The sequence below is a fragment of the Solea senegalensis genome, linkage group LG19 (genome assembly GCF_019176455.1).
Source record: "Solea senegalensis isolate Sse05_10M linkage group LG19, IFAPA_SoseM_1, whole genome shotgun sequence".
NCBI classification, from domain to species: domain Eukaryota; kingdom Metazoa; phylum Chordata; class Actinopteri; order Pleuronectiformes; family Soleidae; genus Solea; species Solea senegalensis.
The window spans coordinates 9,440,851-9,468,023 of NC_058038.1; the positions used below are offsets into that span (position 1 = coordinate 9,440,851).

General features: G+C 38.7%; 3 protein-coding genes across 7 annotated transcripts in view; 2 read left to right on the forward strand and 1 right to left on the reverse strand.

Moving 5' to 3' along the window:
* gjc1 (gap junction protein gamma 1) overlaps positions 1-27,173 on the reverse strand; it is a 797,916-nt gene that overhangs the window by 606,230 nt on the left and 164,513 nt on the right. The window lies entirely within an intron of this gene.
* limd2 (LIM domain containing 2) lies at positions 887-14,235 on the forward strand. The gene is made up of 4 exons (XM_044050498.1): positions 887-1,063; positions 10,857-10,901; positions 11,161-11,297; positions 11,412-14,235. The coding sequence occupies exons 1-4, from the start codon at positions 1,061-1,063 to the stop codon at positions 11,569-11,571; spliced, it is 345 nt and encodes a 114-aa protein (XP_043906433.1). The 5' UTR covers positions 887-1,060; the 3' UTR covers positions 11,572-14,235.
* The window catches only part of map3k3 (mitogen-activated protein kinase kinase kinase 3), a 28,092-nt gene continuing 16,062 nt past the window's right edge, over positions 15,144-27,173 (forward strand). For all 4 annotated transcript variants that reach the window (XR_006362239.1, XR_006362237.1, XR_006362238.1 and 1 more), the window contains exons 1-8: positions 15,144-16,368; positions 21,045-21,108; positions 21,595-21,716; positions 23,946-23,986; positions 24,372-24,471; positions 25,358-25,471; positions 25,700-25,820; positions 26,696-26,829. Coding sequence is in view for 1 of the 4 variants with exons in the window: in XM_044050451.1 (XP_043906386.1) it covers positions 21,105-21,108; positions 21,595-21,716; positions 23,946-23,986; positions 24,372-24,471; positions 25,358-25,471; positions 25,700-25,820; positions 26,696-26,829 (636 nt within the window). In the remaining 3 variants the exon portion in view is untranslated. The remainder of the gene's footprint in view (positions 16,369-21,044; positions 21,109-21,594; positions 21,717-23,945; positions 23,987-24,371; positions 24,472-25,357; positions 25,472-25,699; positions 25,821-26,695; positions 26,830-27,173) is intronic.

The window sequence follows — 27,173 nt, forward strand, 5'->3', positions numbered from 1 at the left end:
AATGATCCACAAAGAACTCATAATCTCCCAATAATCTATCTACTTCAAGAAACACAAGAAAACAACTTGAAGTGATCTGCAGGGTGAGTGAATAGTTTACAAATCAACGAGAAAGCAGCAACAAAGGGGCATTTTATGTCATGTATGTGTGTTTAACACGTACAATAAAATAGGTTGTTAAAAAATAACATAGAATTAAAATAATCAGTCACTGGAAACATGTCAGTGTTATCATACAGTTTGATATAACTGCTTTTAATGGATATTACGATTTTAGATTTTCTCATTCATTTATTTTTAAACTTCTCATTTGCAGCACTGTAAGGCGTCTGAACATCTTGAAATAAACAAGAATATAGACAACCCTACAGCAGACAGTTAGGTGCAAAAACATTGAGAGACATGCACAACTACAAAAAATAATTCTAAATAATAATTAAGTGTTTGTGAGGTAGTCTTGTAGACGTTTGCTCTAAGATAGTAATGTTTGAACATGTTTACGGTATTTATGGAATGTATGGCGTGTCCAGCAGAAATAAACTAAACTAAAAACTAAACACCGCACAGTTAAACGCAGAGTTGGGCGTTAACTCAGTCACATTTTAAAGGACAAATTCACAGTTTTGTTTTTTAAATTTCTTCTTAAAACGAAACGCACTGACCTATACAAACACTGCACACAGAACCATCTTACGGATATTGTATGCAAATATCTGAAAGGGAGACGTTTAAAGACTCCTCGTTGAACGTGAAATAGTAATATTTACTCCTTTATCTTGAAAGTAAAATCCTAATTTTCGAGGCACGGTGTTATTTTTTCCGACAGCCCCTGAATGTGCCATGAGCAGATAACAACCAATAGGGTGCGACATCCTGCCGAAGAGAAAAAAGCGTTCTGTTGAAAACCGAGGCGAGGACTGAAGCAGAGCAGAGAAAGAAACTCACCGGCACCAGGTTCGACGTCTGCCCAGCAGCCTGTCAGTAAAGTGACCGAGAGAGCCTACAAACCGGGAGCAGACTCCGCGTATTCCAGCCGGTGTGTCGCAGACCATAAGCGCAGATGGTGAGTGTCGTGCCCGGCTGTTGTGTGTCTGCAGCCTCCCTCCCTCTCCCTCCCTCCAGCCGCTGCTCCTCTCTCTCCTCCCGGCTCCTTTTTTGTGAGATGAGGTGATGTGATGATGTCCGTGCGCTCGTTAAGGTTGTAGCTAACCACGGAATCGCGTTGTTGTTTTTGTGTTATATCGCCACGGTGATCATCCTTATTTTGAACGACATTGAGGGAGATTTTGTCCATGTGAAGGATCATTTAAACACTAGCCGCCTTGTGCCTTAGAATGCTAACAGCTACGGCTAATTAATATTAACTAGGCGTGTGGTTTTAACATAAAGTGATGCACGTTAAAGCTGCTTGTCCAAGAGTCTTTGTCATCAATTGATCATTCATTTCGCTTCCATTCATATTTGTACAGTGGCATGTGGTTTTATTTAATTGTTTTTTACTGAATCCTAGCTGAGAAATATGTGTTTGTGATCGAATTCGGCCACAAACTGATTCTCGATGCCGATATTTATTTATCAGGTTAGCTGATGGTGATATGACGTTTTTTTTAACCTTTTTATCATTTATTTTTGACACTAATATGTTTTGTTTGGTTTCCTGTTTTTTCCACTCTTGACTGAATGTTGCAGTTAAGTAATAACACATTAAATTGCACTACTTAAACAATAGGGAAGAGCCATGGTATGCAGTACAATCATTGCTGGAACTCCGAGTAAGCAGTGACATAAATCTGAAAAACCTTAGGCATCAGTTAAATGCTGAACACAGACTGTACAACTGTTAATAAAAACTAGCAGTAACATTTTAACTGAATCATTTTAGTAGGGATGCATGATATTGTCAGCACAACATCGGTATTGGCAGATATTGGTGAACATATCTGCAAACACACCAAGCTCTAAATATAATAGGCTAAAGAGGCTCCTACCTACCTTGTTTTATTTGCTCAGTGAAGTACATTTATATCCACATCGCTTACGACCTGCAGTTGAGCGCAGGCAAAACATATAAACATCGGTATCTTATTGGTTATTGGCCCAAGAACTCTCGATATATCGTCATATCGGATAGCCGCAAAAAGTCCAATATTGTTCATCCCTTCATTAGTAGAGATGGTAATTTTTTGTTTGAGAACAAATTGTGTTCTTAACAGCTAAGTCATTTAAAATTTGTAAAGTTTCAGTATTGGACTGACATTTTTAGTAACGACACCTATGGGCGACTTTGTCTTTCCAATCTGTGCTTTGTGTTTACACTGCAGTGCACTTATATTATTCCAAATTAAAACATTGAAATCAATTACTTAATACACACAACAGCTAATCAATAAAATTAACATTATCAAAGAATCTCTAGGTTGAAAAAAATTGTGAAGATTTAGCATACTTGGCAGCTTCTATCAAGTTTCTGAAAACAAAGTTTGGCAAGTGCAAGAATATAATCTACAGTTACTGATCATAAAAATAGCAAGAATTGGATTAATTGGGCCACCTTGTATCTAATCTGTTGAGTGAGATTAATCAAGTCCACACAGTCAAGGAGTCTGTAAAAGAGATTTTCCAATGACTTAACTCTTAAAATGTAAAAATGCAACTCATAGGCACATATAGATGGAAGCAGATCCATCCAATTTTAACCCTGCATATTCTCCCAACATTACTAATGTTACTGTGCAGATGAGATGTTTCCATCTCCCTCTGATGAAAACATATTCCTTGCCTTGAGATTTACCCTCTTGTTTACTTAAACTTAGCATATCATATTCACAGAAAATGGGGAAAAGGAGGTTGTTTTTGCCTTCGCGTTCTTGTACATACAAACATGATTTGTTTGACAATAATTCAGGTTTCTTATCTTTTTGTGTCTCTATTCCTAAGCATCTCAAGAACTTTGCCATTATCATGTCATATATTTATATATTTATATATATATATATATATATATATATATATATATAACACTCATTTTAACTGCTAACATTAAATATCATAATACAATGCCGTTCACAATATCCTTATTCACGCAGTACTGCTATGGGTGTCAAGTGAGTAATCATTGACTAGGGTTTTGGCATTGGATTATAACTCCACACCAGGTGTAAGGAAACAGGCTTTTCACTCTGTATATCTTATATCTGTGTTTGTTTTGCCAAGTACTTTAAAAGCTGCTTTGTGGTCTTGGTGAAACTACTTTTTATCCATCCAGGGAACCACATCAACAGCGGTCTGTCATTATAACCCTGGCATATGGTGACAAAGCTTAAGTAAGCACTGTATATGGTCATTTTCATTTCCTGCCATGGTCAGTGGATTGTGTCTTCTGTCTGAGATGACGGCTCAGATTGACACTCTGCTCTGTGATTTACGTCACTGGTGGATTTGAGAGGCTGGTTTTACAATTTGACCAAAAGAATGGATTAATAATGCATAATTTGCAAAAGCGCATTGTATTAAGGGGCACAGTGAGGACTTTTATGGTCATGTGTTGGTCTTTCAAACAGTCATAGTGACTACAAACCTGATTTGTTGGCATGTTAGAACTACCATATGTTTGGAAGGGTGGTGTTTGCCCACTGTCAGATCTGCAGAATGGAATTAAATGGGTTGCCATGTGGCATCTGCTTGTGACATCCCCTATAATAATCTGAACTCCTGTTTTGAAGCCCTCAGAATTGCAATTTGGCTGACATCCTGTTGATATTTTGCAAATGGACATTCAGAGGCATCACCTGCAAATAGGCACTTATTCTCCACTCATATGTGCCATGCTTTTTGTTGATTTTCCTCCAAATGGGAACATAATTTACAAAAATGTGTTGATTAGGCTAATTCTTCTTCCATTCAAACAGTCTTCACTGAGAAAACCAGAAGACTGTTTTTAGGCTGATAGGTCCAAGACCAAAAGGTGGTGGCAAAGGTGGCCAGAGAAGCTGCATAATTTGTCATTGTTAGCCTTAAAAATGCATAGGTTGTGTGAATTTAGGAACATGGAGCTTTAAAGGTGAAAGGTGAACTGTGATCGTTGGCATTTTGATTGGATGATGTGACTGAAAATTGGTCTTGTATATTAGCAAACTGTCAATTTTTGAGTTTAACTCATACAACATGTGTATATATTGAATTTCTTGAATTTCCTTCGGGATCAATAAAGTATCTATCTATCTATCTATCTATCTATCTATCTATCTATGTCATGCTCAAGCTTGTCTTGGCGTAATGGACCTTTTTCACAACAGATGTTTTGCAACATGATCATGATGTTCAGGGGGTATGCCGTACTAAATACTTGGCATTTTAACCAATAGAAGCTGTTTATTTTGTGCCTGAAATGGTTATTTTAGAAGTGCATATTTTCTCTGGATGTGTTCACCACATGCAAAACAACAGATCTAATGGTGGCCTAAGACTTTTCTGTATTTTGAGCACTTGGTTTGTGTTTCACATTGGATGACTCAAGAAGTTGGCATTTTAGACATACAGTAATCCTGCACTATACTATTCAACTGTTGATTTTTTTTAAAAAAGGAATGCATTTATACTTTCTGCTCTGCTTGGAAATACAAAATTTTTTTTGTAGTCTCACTTTAACCATTACTCACAACTTTTGCCATGATTAGGTTAATTTATTTCTGTTTCATGTTGACATAGTTCAAAGCTCTTAGACAGTTTATTAAGCGTGATCGCAGATATTTGTAAGACTATCGGACTAGCACAATCGTATATCAGTCTCAGTAAGGTGACACAAACTAAATGTCAGTTTATTGCTGCAGAGGAAGAAACTGTGCACTCTGCAGCAAATGTGATAGTTTTCCTACTCACTTTTCTTTATGCCTCTGGTGCTTTCAGTACTCATATAATGTTGCAAATCTGGTTTGAAAACACAGTATGTGTTTAGAGATTTCCCTCATTGTCATTAGTCAGCAGCAGACTTTTAACAAGTCACAGGTTTAAACGCGCTCAGCACTGCGCTGTAACTGAAACTATCCATATTAATTTATCGAAGTTACTACTTATGAATCCTTAAGTTTTAAAACATTGCCTCAATCCATAGTTGAGCAGCCTTCAGTTTTATTGTGTGACGGGCATTTGAGTTGCTGTGATGGTAGATACTTGTATGCAAGCTTTGTTTTGAGGACAGGATGGTGCATGTTGTGTTGAATTCCAGTCCTGAAGGAGAATTTGGTTTTTGAGGTGTTCCTTCTCCTCCGGGTCCATGATAATATCTGATCAGTTGCATCACTTGAGGCTCTTTCTTCACAGCCTTCATTAAGGTTGCAGATGGCAGCGAGGGGCCTCTCAGTCAAGTCAACACAGCCTCCAGGTAGTCAACGCATTCTTCCACAGGTCATCACTTGCTTTGCTCTCTGCAGTTTTAAGAGGAAAATGCAAACAGAGCAGGTGCTCAAACAAACCAGCAAAAAGAACCCGCTAGTTTTTAATGACTAGACAACCTTCTAGTTCAGTGTTACAGGAAAATTCACATTTATTAACAGTTCACTGTGCATTTTTGTTTGCTTTTTGTTTATGATTGATGATAAAATTACCAGAGGAGTTAAGTGTTTTCAGTTGTGTGCTGAGGCAGAAAGTGCTGTCTTGCAGCATAACTTCAGACATTGCAGTGCACAACTAAAGGTCATGTGAGCTGACTAATAATTACCAAGTGAAAAATCAGTTCAATCAACTGGACCTCAACAAACTTAATCAAGGATCAAGCCTATATAATACAGAGCATTAAACCCTGATACAATGCCCCATCGTTGTCTGGCTGTATATAGGAAGTTGGTAAAAAAAGAAGGGAAGTAGTGTCTGACCAAAAGCCCCAACATGCTCCCTGATTTGATTACTCTGCAGACTGGTGTCGTGAACCTCCATATGCACTCAGTGCAGTCAGTCGTTTCACTCTTTCAGCAGTTCCCTGTCCAGTTTCGTGTTCTGCCATTACTGGGAAGTATTTTTTTTGTAATGAACCTCATACTGCACTTTAGTTTTGTTTCTCTCAATCCTCAATAACTTGCATGGTCTCGTCATGTTCAGAGCTGCTGATGGTAGACTGCTGCCAAGTGGAGACTGTATATCTTCCCCGCAGCAGCAGTTTTAGTTTTTGGATTAGTGCCATAGATTATGCATCCAGAAAATGCAATGCACAGTAAAGTGCTATCTGCAATTTTTTTTTTTTACCAAGACTCATGGTTTATGTTGTAAGCACATGGCTGGAAGATGTTGCTTTTTTACGACGAGTTAAATGTCAAACTGCTTGACAACAGATAGATGGGCTTGTTAGCACTGTTATGTTGTTTTTAAAGGATGAGGCATTTGGTGTTTGGTTTTTTTTCATCTTCCTGTCCCAAAAGATTGAACGATGATCATGTTTCTAAATATAAGTGCATGAGCGAGAGGGAGAGCCTCATTTTAGATTAATAACATAAGACGTTTGTTAACATAGAGCTTGCCTTCCCTTCTAGGGTCCTGTTGCAGTGAATTGCATACCATGGTGTTTTATTTAGAAATGATCAAGTCCAAAAGAGGAGGGAGGGATCAGCTTTGCTGGGTAATGGATATAATACAAGACTAAGAGATACTTCTCATTTGTATTCTTTCACTCTCAATATATTGTTGGACTTGTTGCAGCTGGTCTAAATGACTAATTTATATTGAAGGATCGCTCTTGTAAGGACTGTCCTTTAGACAAGACGGGACTAGTTTATACCTTTGGTGCATTTCAAAGCCATGAATGACTTGGATATAATTTTGAAGTTGCATGTTGGTGTATATCTTTACCACTGTAGTGCATGGCTTAAAACATAAACAAAATATGTTCGAGTCCCAGTAGCTAATGCCCCCTGGCAGGAAACGACACTGTTCACCTCTATAGGCTTATACACATAAATCAGGCAATATGTAAGGCAACTCTGCGGTTTTCACCATAAAAGTGATGGTGGATGGATGTTGTGCCCCAGTGTGCCAAAACAGTACGAGACAGGCTACCATGAGAGCATTTTACTGGACCCCCACAGATCCAGAGAGGTTGAATCCAGCACCGATTGCGTTCATTTTTGCTGCATCTCAGGTTGTGGGGAAAATAGTGCGGTTTGTGACAGTTATTGCAAAGCTAAACTAACTAACTGAAGAGGAGAAACTTCATTAGGCACAAGTGATTGCAACATGCTGCAGGTTCAGGTGTGACTGAAGCTGAAAAATTTAATCTGTGTCAGGGATTGATGCTGTGGGATAAGACATGATGCGCTGTTGCAACAAGGTTTCAACGTGTGTGTGTGACAGTGGTGTTACACAGTTTCACACACTCTGTTATGTCAAGTTTCTTCACAAAACAGGACATTACAAGCACAACAAACATTACACATGTTAACAAATGAACACCTTCTTCTGAGCTCATTATGGTTGTTTCATTCCATTCCCCACCACTCCATGTAATTTAATTTCTCTTATTAATTGATTTCAGTCTGCTTAATAATGATTCCATACAGAAGCAGTGGTCATTGGATGTCAATTACTGGGGTCAATGTCAGTTAGTTGCTACTCTTGTTCCTGTTGGGCATGACAAAGGAAGTCAGATGTGTCATAACAACTTCCTGTGACATGAATTGAGCTCTTTGGTGGCAGCTGAGGCTCATGTACATATAAGGCCAAAAAAAGACTTAAGTCTTCGTGTGTGCATGCGTGCGCGCGTGTGTGTGTGTGTGTGTACCCTTAACTTGGCACTCATTGAAATACTTGAAAATTAGTGTTATTTGAGGGTATAACAAGACTTTTTTTTTTCAAGGTCCATGAAGGTACTGTATACATATGTGGTTAAATCATCATGATAATAATAATAACAATAATAATAAAAAATCCAAAAAGGACTATAAGAACATTAAAAAAGACATTATTTTAGATTATAGAACATTTTAGAACAGTGTTTCACAATCTTGGTCCTGTGTGTTTTAGATGTTTCCCTGCTACAACACAACTGATTGAGTTCATTAACTTACCTCATGGTAATGCACGGTAACACGGTTTCGTATGTCTGCAGAAGTTACCAAATATAGTTCTTTGCCTGGTAAAGGGTTAAGGACCCTTTCTCCTGCATGGAGATCAAAACCTGGTCTTAATGAGGCACAACCTAATTTCTGAGAAACTGGTGTGGCTGAGATGTGAATTGTGCTCAGGTTAGGTTGCGGTATTAACTGATTAAGGTTGGGGATCACACTTATGTTAAGCTGTCCAAATGAAAGGAACTCAATGCCGAGACCTTAGAACAGCAGTGCCAACCTGTATGTGGTTGGAATGCAGGCCCATGGCCCAGCCCCATAGTACCTTATCTTGCTGCATCCCTTTAAAATAAACAAACAAAAGAAAACAATAATTGGTGCTTTAGCTCTTATCAGTTTTCCTTTTTTGGCTGCTTTTAATTTAACTATTTTTTACAAAAGTAAATCATGTATTGACCTCATGTTCATTTATCTGAGTGTCTCCCCCTGAAGTCAACTATATTTAAAAGTAATGTGGGAACTTCACACGATCAGACTTAGAGTTTTCAGTAGTGTTGAGTAAGCAGGAGATGTTGTGTTGGTTCTGCCGTTTGCGCTTCAGCAACAGGAAGTGGTCTCACATGCAGTCTGCTAGATAACCAACATGTGTCTGAGCTCTTAGCAACAAACATTAACTGAACCCAAGAGGATCCAGGGATTAAGGGGAGACAGACATGATTGCATCTACAGGAAGCAGCATGGCTTCACTGTTAATGAGACCGTTATTTTTAATACATGTCATCCGGTTCTTATAGGTGCAGTCAACACACTTACAGTATGTTCATAGTACTCAGTTGTTGCCTTAATGCACCACTCTTGAAGGTCAGAAATGGTAGTAAGATCCTCTGTGATTGCTCTGGATTCATTTCCACATTAAAAACAGACAATATAACTATTTATAAATGACATTACAACTATATAGATAGTGAAACTTCATAAGGTTTTAAACCAGCAGGGTTATTGCCAGTCTTTATACAAGGAATTACTTAAAGTCTCTGGTTGGGAGCAGTGTTGCACATCAGTGAGCAGGGCACGTTAGTCAGCAGAAGGTCTGTGGTTTATTCATACTGAAATATTTTGTGCTAGTCATGGCAGGACGTTCTTTTCAACAGAAACTGACCACATATCTGATACAGCCTTAAATGCAATGTGTGGCTTTTTAAATTTGATTTCCTTTTGATTTTCATGTCATATGTACTGAATAGAATGGAATAGACTAGAAATACTTTATTCATCCCCAATGGGAAATTGTTTCAACTGTAGACATGCATACACATTTAGAGTGAAAAGAAGCTTAATCTAATTAGTCTTTAGTGTGTTAACCACTTTTATTTCAAGCCCTTGTTCAGTTGTGACATTTGCTGGTCAATTAATCAATTTTGAACATTGTTTGAGAGAGATGAATGCACCTTCACCGTGGTAAGAGCTCTCCCTCTCTTTGCAAGTCTGGAAGCAGCCCCACATTGCCCCTTCATCCGCCCCATCTTCCAGCTCGGCCAAACTGCCTTACATAACAGGGTTTTAGTTGAGTCTGCAGTGGACTTTTCCCTCGTCCGAACAGAGGCTGCCCTTCTTCCCTGCACACTGGCTTTTCCACGTCAGTCGGCTGCATACGTGTTTGAATGTATCTTTGTTGTTTGTTCTCCACTTGAACTACCTGTTATTCCTGCTCAAAGATGAAGCTGTGCTTATTTCTGTGGGAGAGAGGCAGCAGTGCTCCAGAGGGCAGATACAGTTATTACTACGCTGTTACTCCTTCCAGCTCAAGATCACGCAAGCTTTTCCCTTTGCTCTGACCTGTCTCAATGGTTTGCAGGAATTCACTAAGACTTACTGAGGCAAACTGCAATTATATGACAAAAGCACTGATACCTTCTTTAAAGTGTGTTGAGAAATGTGGTTAACAGAAACATGAAAGAGTAAACCTACCAATTGTAGATGATTATAGGGCTCAGTTGGGTTAAAAATGCTTCATTACATTCATGGATTACAAACCTGGAAAGACAGTAAAGCAATACCAGATATTAAGACTGACACAAGAGGTGTTGGTTATTTCACCAAGGTATAGTACATTTTGTAAAGAGGTTTCATGTTAAATGACTGTGTGAAATTTTGGAATTGGAAGACTGGTTGAGCTGTTAAGCTACGTTGAGGACAGCCCCACGTAGAGCATCCCACAGCTCGGCTCACATGACCAGACAGAAGGCACCTGATCCTCCCCCAGGGGTGCAGAGAGGCAGATGGAGCAAACAGAAAGAGGGGGAGAGGCTGAGAGATCAGATGGACATACAGTAGCTGTAAAAGTAACAAGAGTAAACATCCAACCCTGTGAAGACCTTTGTTTGTTTGTAATCTGATAGATTAGTTGTTCCAGCATAGGTTGTTCCACTTTGTGACATAACAAGGACGATGTGTTTGTTACCTCCTTCAGGACCTTTTTCTCCTCATAGAGATCAAAACCTGGTCCTAATGAGGCAGAATCTACTTTCTAAAGATCAGAGACTCTTTACAAAGTGGATATAAAGTCTTCCAGCTGCAAAACACACTTTCATTTTGTAACCTTGAGATTTGCAATATGATATGACCAGCACTTAAGGGTGGGCAAAAAAATAGTATCTTGATATTTTGGAGATTTGGAACTAACAGCATTCTAGTAAAAACGCTTCCGTTTTCAAACCGGAAGACTGAAGACAAAAAGTGTTTGCATGCATTTAAATACTAAACACTAAGGTTGATATTAAACTTGTTTTTCTTTGCTTTCCCTAGGACACCAGAAGCCCTGCTGAAGAGAAACCTGTCCAGCGATCAAAGGTAAATATACACCGTCTTCTTCCCCCGTTCACTCTCCTCTTTTCATATGTCTGCGTTATTCTTGTCCCACTTCACTTCATCAGATTTGCTTCTCGGGAAAGACAAGAGCAGAGGAAGTCTTTCTGGCCTTTCATGTCTTTTGTAAATAAAAAAAGACAAAAAAAACAAAAACAAGCTTTCCTCTCTGTAAAGATCAAGCCTTAGATCCTCTTGTTTGTGTGTCTAGTAGTACGTTGTCATTGTACTTTTATGTGCTCAGTCCTTCAGCTTTAAGACTCAGAAGGAAGTCTGCACATCATGTGAGAAGACGGTGTATCCCATGGAGAGATTAGTTGCCAACAACCAGATCTTCCATTCAACATGTTTCTGTTGCAAGCACTGCAACGCCAAACTCAGGTGAGTATATTCAACATTGATTAGTTCACCGTTTCCCTGTGTTTATCTTTCGTTATTCATCTCTCGATTCTTGTGGTTTGTATAGTAACCGTTTATTTACTTCCCTCCTGGCAGTCTTGTCTCCTTTGCAGCTCTTCAAGGTGAATTTTACTGCAAACCCCACTTCCAGCAGCTGTTCAAAAGCAAAGGCAACTATGACGAGGGCTTTGGACGCAAACAACACAAAGAGCAGTGGACCCCCAAGGATCCAGACAACATAACAAAGACGGCGTAATCATGACCCCCATGTGTTTCAGCCTTGCCTCTTCCTTATCCTCCTCCTAACTAACTCCTCCAATGCTTCACAATGAACACATGCCTCATGTGCTGGGGCTCTGTTAAGTCACCCACACACTCACTCGCTTTTTAAATGCCATCAGAACAGATACATGCACAAACAGCTAGGAAAAGACTGACTAGTCTGAATCTATTCCACTCAAATTTTTATTTTGGGGAAATATACTGGGGTTAGTTTTATTAATATATACATGGACTCCTAATTTTAAAAATGTTTTCCCCAATTTCTCCTGTTTGGAATTGGTTGTTGATTGTGACCAAAAAGTGTTTTGTTTTTTTTCTGGTATGGGGAATGTGATAACAATAATATTTGTTTTGGTTTTATAATTTGCACACTTTCTTTTTTGGATTATGTAAACTGTACAGTATGCTCAGGCAAACATAAGGGTACGCCTCCATGTTTTGCAGTTAGAGCATACACTCAGGTCAATTTTCACCCAACAATTTTTAGAAAATATCACATTTCCTCATTTATCCAGACATAAATCAAAAATAATAGTCCTCAATATTGTGACTTTGCTGTCTGACACAGTTTTGCCAGTTTGTCAGGTTTCATATATTTGAGGGACAAACAGGGTACAGAGTACTGTAACATAACCGTGCACATCAGCAACAACTCACCTCTCGTGTTTCATTTAGGTTTTATTGTACACATTGTTCCATGGTTTGTTCTTATCTTAATGAATAGGTTAAGTCTTACTGTTGCATGTTGGTATGACTGAGTCTAAATAGCCTTATCTTATGACTGTATTGATCTTTGTGTTGTGAATGGTTCTGTGTGTCTCATATGACCATTGCAATTCACTTTTTTACAGTTTTTAAAAGCACTCGAGGTTGGATTTGATCAATGTCGTGGCATAAGTTGATCCTCTCTGAGCTTTTATGGCTGAAATCTTAATGGAATTCTCAAACTGTGTTTTGTATACTATCTGTACATAGAGCTGTAGTTTGTGAGTAGTGAACATTCCCCCATCAGACTGTGCTCTCATCTCGTACATAACGATCACATGTGATCATCAGCAACTTGGCTGGTAACAGGCCTTGTCCTTATAAAACCCTTCACTCCAGTGTATGAAACGTTCTTACAAGGAGCTGTACACATTCTGGTTACAGTTAAATGCCACAAATGTGGATGTTGTTGGACTGAGCTTTAAGCCTTGCTAGAGACTTCAGTTTTGGTCCTGCATCATGTCACACTTATCAGTTCTTGGGATCCTTTGTCCCCTTTATTGTATTTGAATATGTTCTAATTATCTATGGGGACATATATCTACAATTTCTAAGCATTCATTACCTGTTCCCCCCAGACTCGCACCCAGTAAGCGTGAGCAAGTGTCCTCTTTAAATAAATGCCTTCCTGTTTTTATCTCATGTCTCATTAGCTAAATAAATCTTAGCACCTGGACCTATTTTACTTATTATTGAATTTACAGTAAGTGGCTGATGGGAGGGTTTGTCTCAAAATGTGCCCCCTTCAAAACCTTGTGCAGAGCACCCCCTGCTGGGGAAAGTGTGACAGGACAATAACTGCCCAAGAACTTCTAATTAAAGCCTTTGATGTTTTTGAATAATTTGCCTCAGCTGGAGCTGCAGCTGGAGCCCAGCCACTTTTGATCAAATTTATTGCAACATCTTAGAGAAATAAATCCAGTCAGACAACATTTCCACAACTTTATCTCATTCTTTACAAAAGAGTGAGTGTAAAGCCATTCACAAATCCCCTTTTAGAAAAATGTCTGAAAACCACTGACACTTGACTGACACTTGAATGACTCAAAAGTCCTATTTTGTGACTGAAGGTTTACTGTGAATTTAGGTGCGCTGTGCAGAGAAGAAAGCTGAACTTAACAGATGGATATTTGGTACTTTTTTAATGAGAAGCCTTAGAAATAAATAGCTGATTCCATTGCTTTTTTTTTTCAAACAAACATTTTGAGTGCACAGATTTCTACAAAGAAATCTTTAGATCATGTGTTTTCATCATGAGTTCCATCTTTAACATTGAATTACTTCACTCTACCAGCAGCCATTTCCCCCTATTTAACCAGTTTTTATCCCCTGTAATGTACAATTATTGCGATTCTGTGTTTGACAATGTATATCTCTTTTTTTTTTTCTTCTTTTATTTTAAAACAGTCCTGGATCCCTGAGAATGCTTATCAATGAGTATTTTATCTAGAAATGCTGTCTTCTGTCATTCTCCATTAGCAGTTCGCCAAGGTACAGCTGCAAAAATCTGTGAATTGCAACTTCTATGTGTAACAGAGCAGACAAGGTACATTTTACACTGGTGCCAAGAGGCTCAGGTGAATGATTGCAGTGTAACATTTTAAATGTTAAGTCTGAGTCATTTCATTTTTGTGCTAAACTTGATGTGGACTTAACTTTTTTAATGCTGTTACTGTTGACACATTTTAAATGTATGCATCTTTGAAAATGTATTCTGTATTACAGACTTGACCTGTGGATTGAGGTGGCCTTACAGCAAAATGACGCTTGGACTGTGTTTACAGTCGTTTTTTCCTTTATTCTCCCTTGCTCATTTGTGATGTGTGGAACATTTTTTAAAAAAAAAATGTAAGCGCCCTCTTTCTGCACCAATATACACAATCATTTTGTGCATTTTCCTTTTTTTAATTTCCCTTGCTTTTGGAGAAAAAATAAAAATGCTGGTGTTGATTTGATGCAGTGGTTTTTAGTGTGTTTATTTACGCAAAGGTATCTTATCTCTCATATACAGTGCAGTCCAAGGCCACCATTGACTTTTTTAGCAATGCTATAATGAGCATACAGTAAAAATTGTTTCTCAATCACTTTATTGGAACACATGTAGAAATATAGGGGAAACTGTGCAGTTATTTTAAAATAACATTTCTGCAGGTTAGTGTGAAGTATTTAGCATGACTTAATCTTACACTTGGAACAATTGCACAACCCTGACTCTCTTAAAACTGGAAAATACAAATTAATGTTATTGGTAAAACCTGTGTTTGTTCTACTATTACATGACACATCTCTGCTGTGAACAATGTCTATTATGACAGTTTAAGACATGTTTGAGCATTATGTACACATGTTGTACGAGTTAAACTCATTGACAGTTTGCTAATATATAAGACAAACTTTCAGTCACATTATTCCAATGTGATCACAGACTTTGACAGACATAAAAACTATTAAATTGCCCTTTAAATTAAAACAAATACATAATTGCGTGTGAAAATATCTTTTGATAATTAAGTACAGTGAATGTTATATACTTTTAGACTTTTACTTAACTAATATTATTTTTAAAAAATGAGCAAAGTCATTTTCTGGTAATGTACTTTTACTCTACTTTTATGTACTTATACAGAAGGGATACTTTATACAATACTGGTAAATATAATATTGATGCAGTCAGGCTTTTGGAATCTTTCACTTTTCTGACACCATTGAATGCAACATGAGTGACCTACGTCACAGCTGGTCCGCCCCTCTAAAAATAATACCCCTCGCGCTCCCGCGGAAAGATTTCCACCGAGTAACAGCGCGTCCCCGCGGCTTCGCGGCGCAATTTTTTTAAGCATAAATCAGAAATCCTCCTGGGAACAAACCCGTGTTCACACACACGCACGCGTGGACGACGGACGGACTGACATTTGGTAAACATGGATATACAACCTCACAGCGCCGTTTTCTGTGTGACCTGCTGGTAAAAACGTAGAAGAAGGTTCCGGTGAACAGCACATATCTTTGTGTCAGGAAGTTTTGACGTACGCGGCTGACGATAGTTTCTTGCTTTGTTTTGGTCGCTGAAAGTTGTGGTGGGCCGTCAATGGCTGCAGAGAAGTGGAGTCTTTGAAAGAGACTGCGTTGCACATAAAAGGGAAAAAGTCAGCACGGTTTTGTAATTGAAAACACCAGGAAGGAGTTTTTTTCCAACTTGTCCTCGCGTCGCAAAAGCAACAAAAACAGTGCTAATGTTGTGTCATAAACACAAACAAGTAGTACTTAATTTAATGTAATTTTCTTCATTATGTGTTTATTTTAACCATATTACTACTCTTACAGGCCTGTGTGTTCGTATATGATTGAAATTTCGAGTTACAACGCGAGGCAATTACATCCTGTTCAGTCATGGAACTGAAGATCTTTGCACAGTAGAGTGTTTTGGACTCGGAACTGGCAACCCACAAAGAAATTCTGCAAAGTTAGCAGGAAAAGAGGCCGTCAAAATCACGAAAACCGGACGTTATTTTTTCCCCTCCAGCCACCCGTTGCTTACAAATGGATTTTATACAGGCCACACGGTTGTTGTTACACCTTTTTTGTCGGTAGTTTTATGCTCAGTGTCACACCATGTTTTGGAAATGTGACTTTCCCGCAAACGCGAGCCTGCACGGGAGTAGCAACGGCAGGGTCAGTCTGATGTAGGGCAAACCGTCGGAACATTTTCTGTGTTGGACTCACAGCTGTTTGTTTTTAAAACTGTTTGTGCGTCTGCTACAACTTTCCACTGACGAATAAGAAGAAAAAGAAGAACCCCCCGGTTACCTGGGGGGGTCAGCCCCGCCAATGGCACCATCACACACGCATACTCTCACCGGTGTGTCGGTGTGACCGAGGATACCGATGGACTTGGAAGTACGCGTGGACCTTCTGCGTCATCTCTGCCGTGAGAACCGGTAACTCGGACTCGGTTCCACGCGGGACAAGCCCCGTCCTGCCCTGACCGAGGTTGCCAAGGCGACAGGTGAGCCTTGTGAGAGCTGTGCACGTGACAGGGGGTGGGAATCAGAGGGTACCTCACGATATGATATGCGATACATGATTTAAATATCGATATTTGCCCTGGTGTACCGATTATCGCATTGCACAAAGAAGGGCAATGATATATCACCAAATTGACATTTTGACCCACCCCTAGTATGTCATTGGTGAAAAATGCTGTGTCATATGGGAAATAATGAGCTTTTTTGTTTGAATTTTTTCTAAAAACTGGGGTTCAAGATAAAGTTTTTGTAAAGTTGTTTGTTGGTTCAATAATGTTCAAACTATGTAGCAGAGATCAACTGTTTTTATTTTGCTGTAGTCGATCTTCACTATTAGTACAGTGAATGTAACACCATTATCACCAATGTTAAAATACATTGATGTAAATAGGTTGAGCAAAGTCAGCTACAGACTTTTCAAAGGATGCTGATTTATTCCCAATCTCTCTCATCATCCTCCTCTTCCTCACACTCCAGACACTGATATAGCCAAATTATATTAAGATGAGTGAGAGATAAGGTGAGTCTAATTTTTATTTTTTAAGTTTCATTCTGTACACACTCAGGTCAAAATTCCTCAGCTCCACTCCGATCACATACCCTGGTATATACAGTAGAACAGTATTTCTGATTTTCCTCCAGGTACCACCAGAGGAAGCTTGCATACCACTCATGGTACACAGACCACAGTGTGAGAACCATGGCATTAGGACAACATACATTTGCATGGAACAGGTTCACATGGAACTGGTGTTTTGGGGGCACTGAAAAGCTATTTTTGGAAAATGGCCATTCCATTTATGATGTTTGTCACTTGAAACCAAAGACGTGTGATTCCTGATATTATTCCTTCACTGTTCCTCAGGATTATCTTTGTGTCTATGTGCCAGTTCATTTGTCAATGTTTTAGGAAGCAGAATCCATGTCCGTCGTCATGTGCATGATCTGTTCACACAACACAGTGGACTGCTCCACCATACCGAGTCCAAAGGTTATCAAGTTTCTGTCTCTAGATGCTCAACAGAAAAGGCACAGTATCTGCGCATTGTCCTGACATACACAAAGGTGCAGGTTGTATGCACGTTGAGATTGCACATAATATTTTAAGATCTGTGTTTAAACACTACAAAAGACATGTGAAACTTTACCCAATGCAAACACCAGGAGCCTATTCAGATTGCAACAATATTTTAATGTGGTGGTCACCCTGAATCCAAAGCACATGTCCACCTGAAACAAGAGAGACAGGGGGATTTTGCTCTAAAGCATTGAGTCCAGATGCATCACTGGTCAGAGACAGAGTGAGGACTGTAGCTGGGAAAAACAGCCTCAGACTAAACACCTCTCAAAGCAGACAGAGAAGGGGGGAGGAAAATCCATGTAAATCCTGCAAGTCCTGGAAATATGATGCAAGGAAAATAAAGCGGGCACAGCTGACTGGACTGGACTGGACTGGTAGAACGCAGCCTGCTTCTCCTTTTGAATTCCCCGCATTCCACTAGGGAGGTAATTAAAATCAGGAGAGGCAGCAGAGATAGGGTAGCTGGGATTGGAGGTGGAGGTTAATTGTGGTGTTTTTTATTTCAGTGACACCCTGAGGTGAACAAGTTGTGTTTTGCTCTCCATTAGGTGGCCTGGCTCTGATTCTGGATAATTTTTCAGCCAGAGAGTAGGGCTACACAGTATATAGAAAATGTACCGCCATAGTGATATCATCATGCAATATATATGTTAATTGCAAAAGATGTATACAAATTGCAAAGACTACTTGAGCAGCAACAAATGATGGTTGTGATCTTTGGTCAAGAACATACCATTAAGGCAGATCATTTTTTGTTTTATTCAATAATATATATACTACCACACTACTTACTGTAAATCCCTCATTCACTGTTTGGTGCGCAAATAAAAGGAGAATTGGTCTGGCAATTGCAACAAAAGACCTGGTAGATGGATTTAAATTAGTTACCGCATACTTAAGAAATGTATTTATCCATTTGTATATGTAAGTAATATCATCATTGCAAGATTTACATTGTCACATATTTTTGTAATATTATGCAGCCCTAGAAATTGTTCCATGTTACCTGACGTCTCTGAATCGATTAATCGATTTGAGTGTTTTTATTTAAACAAGTTCTCTGATTTTCAGCTTCTTCAATATGAATTTCTGGTTTCTTTGCTCCATATAACAAAGAAATCATTAAAACTGAATACATTTAGTATGTGGCCAAAACAAGAGATACGAGAGCATCATCATTTCCCGGTTTGACAAGCACTGATCAACATTCTCTGACATTTTATGGACCAAACGAATACCAAATGAAAATAATTGTTAGTTGCAGCCCTGCATGAAGTTCACAGGGTTGAAGGACACAGGTTTTTGGCACCCACTGTGTTGGAAGGCGAACATGAGAGTGGCGGAAGCTTGAAAGCTACGTGGCAATGGTCTACTGACCACATTCGGACGTGCCCAACATTCCTGTGGGTGATTATTACCCAGAAATCAGTCAGTGTGTTGGCTCAGGTGCTGATGCTGGCCATTTCAAGCACCAAATTAGTTGCTCTCTACTCCAGTCTTCATTGTGCAAATCAACACTTGTACCTCAGATAAGTGTAGCCTCTTCAATCATCTCCATCCTCATTGCGGTATTTCGATACCCTCTTTACTCTGTCTGTATTATATACTATATTTTGCTGATTCTTGAGTCTCACGAAGCATCTGACCACAGAGTCATGCTATGGTATATTCCTGAGTGTGATTACATATTTCATCATTACATTTTTCCATCCAAATCCGTCATGTCACATTATTTTCTGTAAGAGGATAATCCTGTTTGCAGTTTGCGGTTTAAATGTGACTTCCACAGAGAAACGTGTTCATATGTAGGTCTTATTTTCTTTGGTTTGCACGTGGTTGCTATTCTGGCACAATAATAGCTCATGCTGTGCCCTCACAATAATTATCTACAGAGGATCAATGCTGGGCTCATTATACAGAACCATAGCAGTATCTGTGTTACTGATACTGATCTTATAAAGCAGATCAAGTACATGGCAGTTCAGTGAACAAGGTCTTTTTATCTGTGTCGGTTAAATTCAGTCAGTTACAACAGACTGCCGAGTCAGATTTTAGTGCCAATACAAACCCTGTCTTCAGGTTACTGTGCATATAAAACATTTCCCATAGAGTTTGATACTGTGTGATTCACAGTATCAAACTTTTAATGATGTCTTTGTTATATAGAGCAAAGAAACCTGAAACTATTCACATTTAAGCTGAAAAATCCTAAATTATTAATCAACTAATCGTTGCAGCCCTTCTAGATGCCTCTATTTCATGATACTGTTATCAACAGTCTTTTTACAAAACTCTACACATCTGTTTTGCTTCATGTTTCCCTCTTTTATCTTTAAATGTGTCCACATAGCTCACATGATCACTGCAGTGTAGCAGACATTTGTAGATATTAAATGTTGAAAAAGAAAAAGCAAGGGTCTGATCATGCTCGTATATTTCAGAAGGTTATTGTGATTGTGAAAACTAACACTGTTCCTTTTTTGTTGGTCCCTAATAATAACCCTTTATTTCACTGTTCTTTTGGCTTCCAGGACTGGGTTTCAAGGAAAAATGATGACTCGATTTTCAGCAAAGGGGAACTGTAATATTAAGTTCTGTTTTTAAGCTTCTTTTTTTTTTTTTAAAGGAAAGCTAGTCATATTAGTTATACAAAGCAACATCCTTCCAAAATGTACTTTATTTATGAAGACTAAATTCATGAGGACACGATTCCTGTTGTTTCCATATTTTCCTAATTAGTTGAAGCTCTGTTTTATTGGTACTAATTTGGGGGAAACCCTCACTGGAAGGAAATGCTTCTGTTTTATTACAGTTGGCGCCTCGGACAGAGCAGATAATGTTGCACTGTGAACATCAACAATGGTGTTATAACACAGCTGAGTTTCTGCAGTCGGTGCAATCAGAGAAGTTTGAAGCTGGTAGATATTTTCAATGGCAGAAAAAGTTTTGTGTAAATAAAACCCAAAAACTTATTTTTTCCCATATGAACTGTACCAGACCAGTCTCTGCCAGTGTAGCTTGAGTTTCAGCCGTTTCCAATTGTCATTCTTTCTCGTGGGCAAATCACACAAGACACATTCTCACATGCACTGCACACTCTCTGGTTCAAGTTCTTCAGTCAGAAAAATCATTATGTCTGTTTTTCTGTGAGCTTCACACCTGCAAGGGCTCAAACATGAACAAAGGCCTGTGCTGTGAATAATGAGTTTCTCTGTGTAGCATTACGGCAAAAGATTTTATAATGTAATTCCATTACAGAGATTACACCTTGTAATAAAGGTGCAGGCGTACTATTTTTTTTATGGTTTTTATACTGTGATTAGATTTCTCTGATTGCTGTGACATCTTCATTTTACTAATGTTTACCAGTAAGCTGATGTTTTACTGGCACGCTGGCGGGTTTTATGAGACTGGCTGATAACCTTGGTCATATGTCATCTCCTGTCTCTCTCTCTCTCTCCCAGAGAGTCACATTCTTATACTCTGTCTCAGAGCAATAAAATATTAACTGGAACAATGTCAGCCTCAGTTCTTGCGAGTTTATTACTAATTGATTTCTGTGTTTTATTACTGCAGGCTGCAGCACAACAGAGACGGTGTTTCTGAAGAACCGACTTGTACAGAAAGTTCACCACAATGAGTAAGTCTTCTATATTCTGATGTTGAACAAACATGCTCACAGTGTGAGATAAAAACAGACACACACAAACACACCATCCCAGAGGCCAAAGCCCGTGTGAGCTGCTGCTCTAGACGCAGCCTTGTAGCAGCGAGATCTGGTTCTCTGCACCGCTCCAGCACTGTATGATGTCTGTCCAAGCAACACAAGGAGAATATTTTCTCTTCGTGAGTTAGTCAAGCCAAGGCAGAGTTTGCCCTCGAATCAAACATGGGAATAGTCATATCAAAAACACTACAGTCCTCCCTCGGCTCCAACACCATGTTATAGGATAGTCACAATATGGCTACAGTTAGATTACTGACTCATTTTCTCCACACACCTTTTAAGTGCAGCGCTATGTGATAATAGCTCTCCCTATTTTCTGTCACATGTGCACACTCAGATCATCCGTTTTCCAATCTGCTTGCTAATTGTTTATTTTTCACCAACCATTATCCACTCCAGACGAGAGGCAGGCTCTCCACTCGATAATGAAGGACCTGGTTGCCCTCCAGATGACACGGCGCCAGCCTGTTTTGTCTTATGACAACAGCAAACCCAAGACACTGGCTCAGACCAAGAGACAGGTACAGTATCAGTACATCAGAGCTTTAGACTGTATATGAAAATGGACATAGCCTTCCTGTTGTTTTGTGTTTGCCTTCCAAACTTGATTTGATTGGCACAAAGACAAGTTTTGAAAAGTTAACAGTTGTTCCCCTTTCTGGTCTATTTTCCTCTTAATGGCAACATAATTTTCAGTTGACCTGAAACTAGTGACAATGATAAAGAAGTAGGCTCCTTTTCCATTACACTTCCATTCAAACTGACTTGTTTTAGCGAAGTCATCCTTCCTAGCTTCCTAGCTACTGCTTCATCTGTCATACTTCCTGAAATTCATTTTTCAAACCAGAAGATAACAAGACATCCATTTTTACTGACAGTCTATGATCACCTTATCATCTATATGATCATCTTATAACAACAGCAATATTTCTGTCAACCTTAAAAGTAAGTCTGGACAAGATGGCATATAAACAATATCTCGATATTTTTATGCCAAACTCAATATACAAGATACATCAGGATGTAAAGTTGCACACCGATTGTTTCTCTGTGCTCATGAAAGGTTTTCTGTTGACATGTTTGCGCTTTTCAAAGAACGAGAGTCACAATACACTGTAAATACTGTGAATTATTTACAAAATAAAATGTCTACTGTTTATGTTCTGTGTTGCATGCATAAAATTCAGTTATTGTGTTTCATTTCAGACAACACCTAGTTTATTTCTTTGGCTTTTTATTGTTAAATTAAGGATATTTACGCGTGTTGGAAACAATGAAATCTGCTGTAAATACGGTCAAATTCGGCTATAACAGATAAATAAGCTCAAAATTAAAACAGTGTTATTAAAAGACGTTTTAAATTTTGTTCATAATTTTGTAACATTTATTGTATTTCACAAATGTATTTAATATAATATATATGATGATTATCAATGCAAGAAACTGGACAGGAAAAGTCATATCCAAAATCTACGATGATATCTTGTCACGATATAGCTATAATATTATATTGTATATATTGTATTGATTGAAACAGCCCTAATCACCATGTAGCTTTAAAACTAGTGGTGGGTGATATGGGAAAAAAGACTTAGACTGAACTACAGTGAAGTAGTAGAAGTATGAAGTTGTCATAATCCTACGTCAAAGTTTAACTTAGGTCTAATGTTCAGAGTGGTCAGTCATGTTTCACTTTTTGTCGTAAAACTCAGGTACGATTAAGAATCTACCTCAGACATCTTGGTGCTACATGATGCAAATATAAATTGTATGAAAGTGTTCTTTCAGTCAAACTTCACAGAAGTCGTTTTAGTAGTAGCACTCAAGCCAAGCTGGACTAAAAAATCAACAGCTCTCAGGTTCAAGAGACATGTGTCTGTGACCAGCCTGTTGAATGTCAAAATAAAAAGTAAAATTGTCAAAAGTGTTATATAGTTTTTTAAAAATTGTCTGCCCACTGTGTGAATCATCATATGTCCATTTGCACAAAAATTACATCTCTGTAAGGGAAAACTGAACATGTACAGACTCACTCACTTGAATTTTGCAGCATTCAACTCGTGTCCAGTGTAACTGAGGAGGGTCTTAAACATTGTAATTATATGACTGTGGTTTGATGACCGCTGATTTTTTTATTTTATGATGGAAAAGCTAAGATGAAAAACTTCAATAGCTATAATCTAATTTCTTGTAGAATTTCCTTTCGGCCCACACACTTTGTCATTTTAGCATAATGACAGATGAATTTCCTAAGTAGCCACCCACAACTATGGTAAGCCTTCATCTGAAACAGATTACGTCCAGTTATTTTCAACTACTTATCTAAAAATATATTCTGCTTGAGTGTCATTGACCTGCGGCTACAGAAACACACATTCACTGTAACTTTGAATGGTCTCTTAAGAAAATGGCCGCATTCATTTCTTTTACACAATAACTTAACACAATAAGTTTGGGATTGTTAAAAGCGGAAGTGGGTTTTTCATAATTGATGAAGCAACAAAGACATACAAAGGTACATGTACATGTGCAACTCAGTCTAAAAGTACCACAGCTTCCAAAAGTCACTCTACTACTCTGAGGTGTGTTCTCTTGGGGGAAAGAAAATCACATAACTAGTTGTGGTGAAGTGCAGTGAAGGTGCTTTTATTAAAATGTCAATCAATGACAAAGTATTTTTCTCTCTTTTGTTCTCCTCTAATTACCTCCTTCTACATACTTTCTCACTTTTCTGTTTCTCTTTCCCCCAGGATGATGTCAGGATAAAGTTTGAGTTCTCAGGAGAACGAAGGTGAATATCCCACATACATATGTATATGTACATAAATGAGAGTAAGCAGAAACGGACATAAGCACTCTCACACAGACACACTGCCCTTGTCACATATACCAGTTCATGAGAACGAGCACATCTCCATGTCAGAAACATGCTCCAGCACTTAATTCAGGCTGGTATGTGAGCTGGAGAACACAGAGGAAAAGACTGTGGTTACTCTGTGGCTGCCAATACAAACTACAAATATGCAAGGTGTACTCAGAGGAATCTGCCCTCTCTGAACACAGCAGCTTGTGTGTATTTTGCTCGCACGTGTGCATGCACGTCAAAAACAGTCTCACAGCTGGTGTGAATCACTCATAATTGATCCATCTGTGCGAATTCTCTTTGCAATGTGTAGGATCCTGGTGTTTGGACGGCCGGTGCAGTTTGAGGAAATCCAGCAGAAAGTTAAGACTGTGTTTGGGCAGCAGTTGGACCTGCATTATATGAATAATGAGGTAACGTGGAGACACTTGGTTTATCATCTGTCTGTCTTCACTCATTCAGCTCTCTTTCTGTCAAACCCATATGTGTGCGTGTATGTATATATATATATATATATATATATATATATATATATATATATGTTTGTGTAAAGATATATATATACACACACACATATATATATATATATATATATATATATATATATATATATATATGTGTGTGTGTGTGTATATATATATTTACATATATACATACATAATTTAGTAACAAATGTTCAGTATGTTTCGATATAATGTTTAGAAATTGTAACCACAATTACTTCTCGCTTTCTTCAACTTTCACTCCGGACCAAGCTAAATCCTTAATTATTTCACATTATATAAATGATTTTCTTCAATATCATATCAACAAGGTTCAGGACTAACAATTACTGCTTTACAGTTGCACAGTTATCCACTGATGTTTTGAACTTATTCAGGGAAACTAAATCATTGAGCTTTAATGTTTTAGAGTGTAGGAAAACCTGGTCTACCAAGTTCAGTGAGAGTCTTACTACTGAGCAGACAACAGTGGATTATAAGTAACCTTTAATTAATTAATTAATTGTCCAAAGGTAACACAATAAATCTTTTTCCATCATATTAGACATAGAACATGAGTCACATTTACTTGATTTATCAGTTATAAAAAAATCTGTTGAATCTTTTTTGATCTAATCAATGTATGTGCATGTCTGCTCTGTGAATGTGTGCATCCGAATTTGTCTTGATTGTTGTGTATATTTGCATACACTATGTCCTGTGTGTGTGTTTCCATAGCTAATCTATAGACCTTACATTTGTGCAGCGAATTTGTTTGTGAATTGTATATGCTTGTGTTTGGTGTGTATCTTGGCAGTTGTCCATCTCTCTGCGAGGTCAGGACGACCTGGACAAGGCGATCGACCTGCTGGACCGGAGCTCTAACATGAAGAGCATTAGGATCCTGCTGCTCACACAGGAGCATGGCAATGTGAGACACATACACACACACACATACTGTACACATACTGGGTATTTACAGCCATTGCACCACTGCCATTTCTGGAACATAAAACCATGTTGTGAAAAATCAAGGTTCCTCATTCCTCCTTTTACATCACACTACATTGTTGCTGACATGAAGCCAAGGTTTCATCATGTGTTGTGTTCATGTTTTAAACCTCTCGTTTTGTTTTCCCCTCATGTCTTGTAACTGAAGGCGTCCTCCCCCTCACATCATGTGGTGTGTAAGCAGGTGAGGATTAAGTCCTCACAGTCTACTGGAGACATGAGCACAGTATACCAATCCACTGAACCCAGAGGGCGCCACCTATCAACGGGTACATGTCCTCAACCACCTTTCAGTGTCCTCACTAATCTTATCTGCAACAGCATGGCTTGCACACTGATTTAGAGGAGGAAATGTACTCACGTCGATCTCCTTGAATTGTGTCATCGTGCTTTTACTACCTCAGTTTCCTTCTCTCTGTCGCCTTCGCTCTCCCTCTCTCTGTTTCTGGCTGTTTTTTCTTTGGCTTCCCCTTCTAGCAATGGGTCCTCTTCCTTTTCCTGTTCGCCATCACTAGACGATGCCTGCTGGAAGGCAGCCAATCAGATTGTGGAGTTGGATTAGTGTGGTAGACCAGTGGCCTGTTTTAGGACCTTTTTTCTCTCTCTCTCACTCACTCACTCACTCACTCACTCTTTCTCTCTCTCTCTCTCTCTCTCTCTCTCTCTCTCTCCCCCTCTCTCTCTGCAGCACGGGGTGGGGGGATTGTTTGAGTTCTGGACTTGAGTTCTTGAGCCATAAATTCTCGAAAACCGGTTCTCAGCTAATCAGCATTGAAACGTGTTGTTTGCTTTATCTTCATTCCACAGGACGGAGAGAGCATGTTACTGCCAATGTTTATCTTTTTTTACATTCAAGACAACTGAATCACGTTATTGCATGTATGCGTCTGCGTTGTGTGAGCGTTATCTCAACCCCTGATTGACTGCATGACTGCTTTTGTGCGGCTTGTACTAAAAACACAATTAATCTCAACATACACCCATAAGTTTAAAAATGATTCACGGCAGAACCTTCACCGACTTATCTTGCTATCAAATCATTTATTGAAGAATAATGTTGCTGACTTTTGAAAATCAAAATATCTTTTTTTATGTATGTATTTATGTATATTCTTTTATGCTCATAACTGCCGTCTAATTCCAGGTTCTCAGAACACGGGGCGTAGCTCACCACCACCTGGCTATGTGCCTGAGCGCCAGCAGAGGATCGCCCGCCAAGGTTCATACACCAGCATAAACAGTGAGGGAGAGTTCATCCCTGAGACCACCGATCAGTGTGTGAGTCATGGCTTCACAATTAATGGGGAAAATCCGCTTTAGAAAAAGAATTCATGTGATGTGTTTATGACCTCAGACTAATAAAAACGGGTTCACATAAACAACTCGGTCTCAACTGCTTGAATCAAAACCTTTTCTCAGCTCTCAAGTTGTTATGCTCATTAAAGGTTTTATGAGCTCTGAAAGTGTTTTGGATAATTTTCATGGATTTTGGATACATAGGCAGGTTAAGGGTTATAAAGAAGTGAACCTGTATGTAAATGTTCAAACAAAGCATTCATTTATTCATTCATACATACATTCTCAGTTGAATTCTTCTTTCCACAATGTGTGTACTGTACATT

Bases quoted from the DNA above. Each gene is read 5' to 3' on its own strand.
- limd2 (XM_044050498.1), top strand. The intron at 10,902-11,160 runs GTAAATATACAC...TTATGTGCTCAG, and splicing joins AACCTGTCCAGCGATCAAAG to TCCTTCAGCTTTAAGACTCA. The intron at 11,298-11,411 runs GTGAGTATATTC...CCCTCCTGGCAG, and splicing joins CACTGCAACGCCAAACTCAG to TCTTGTCTCCTTTGCAGCTC.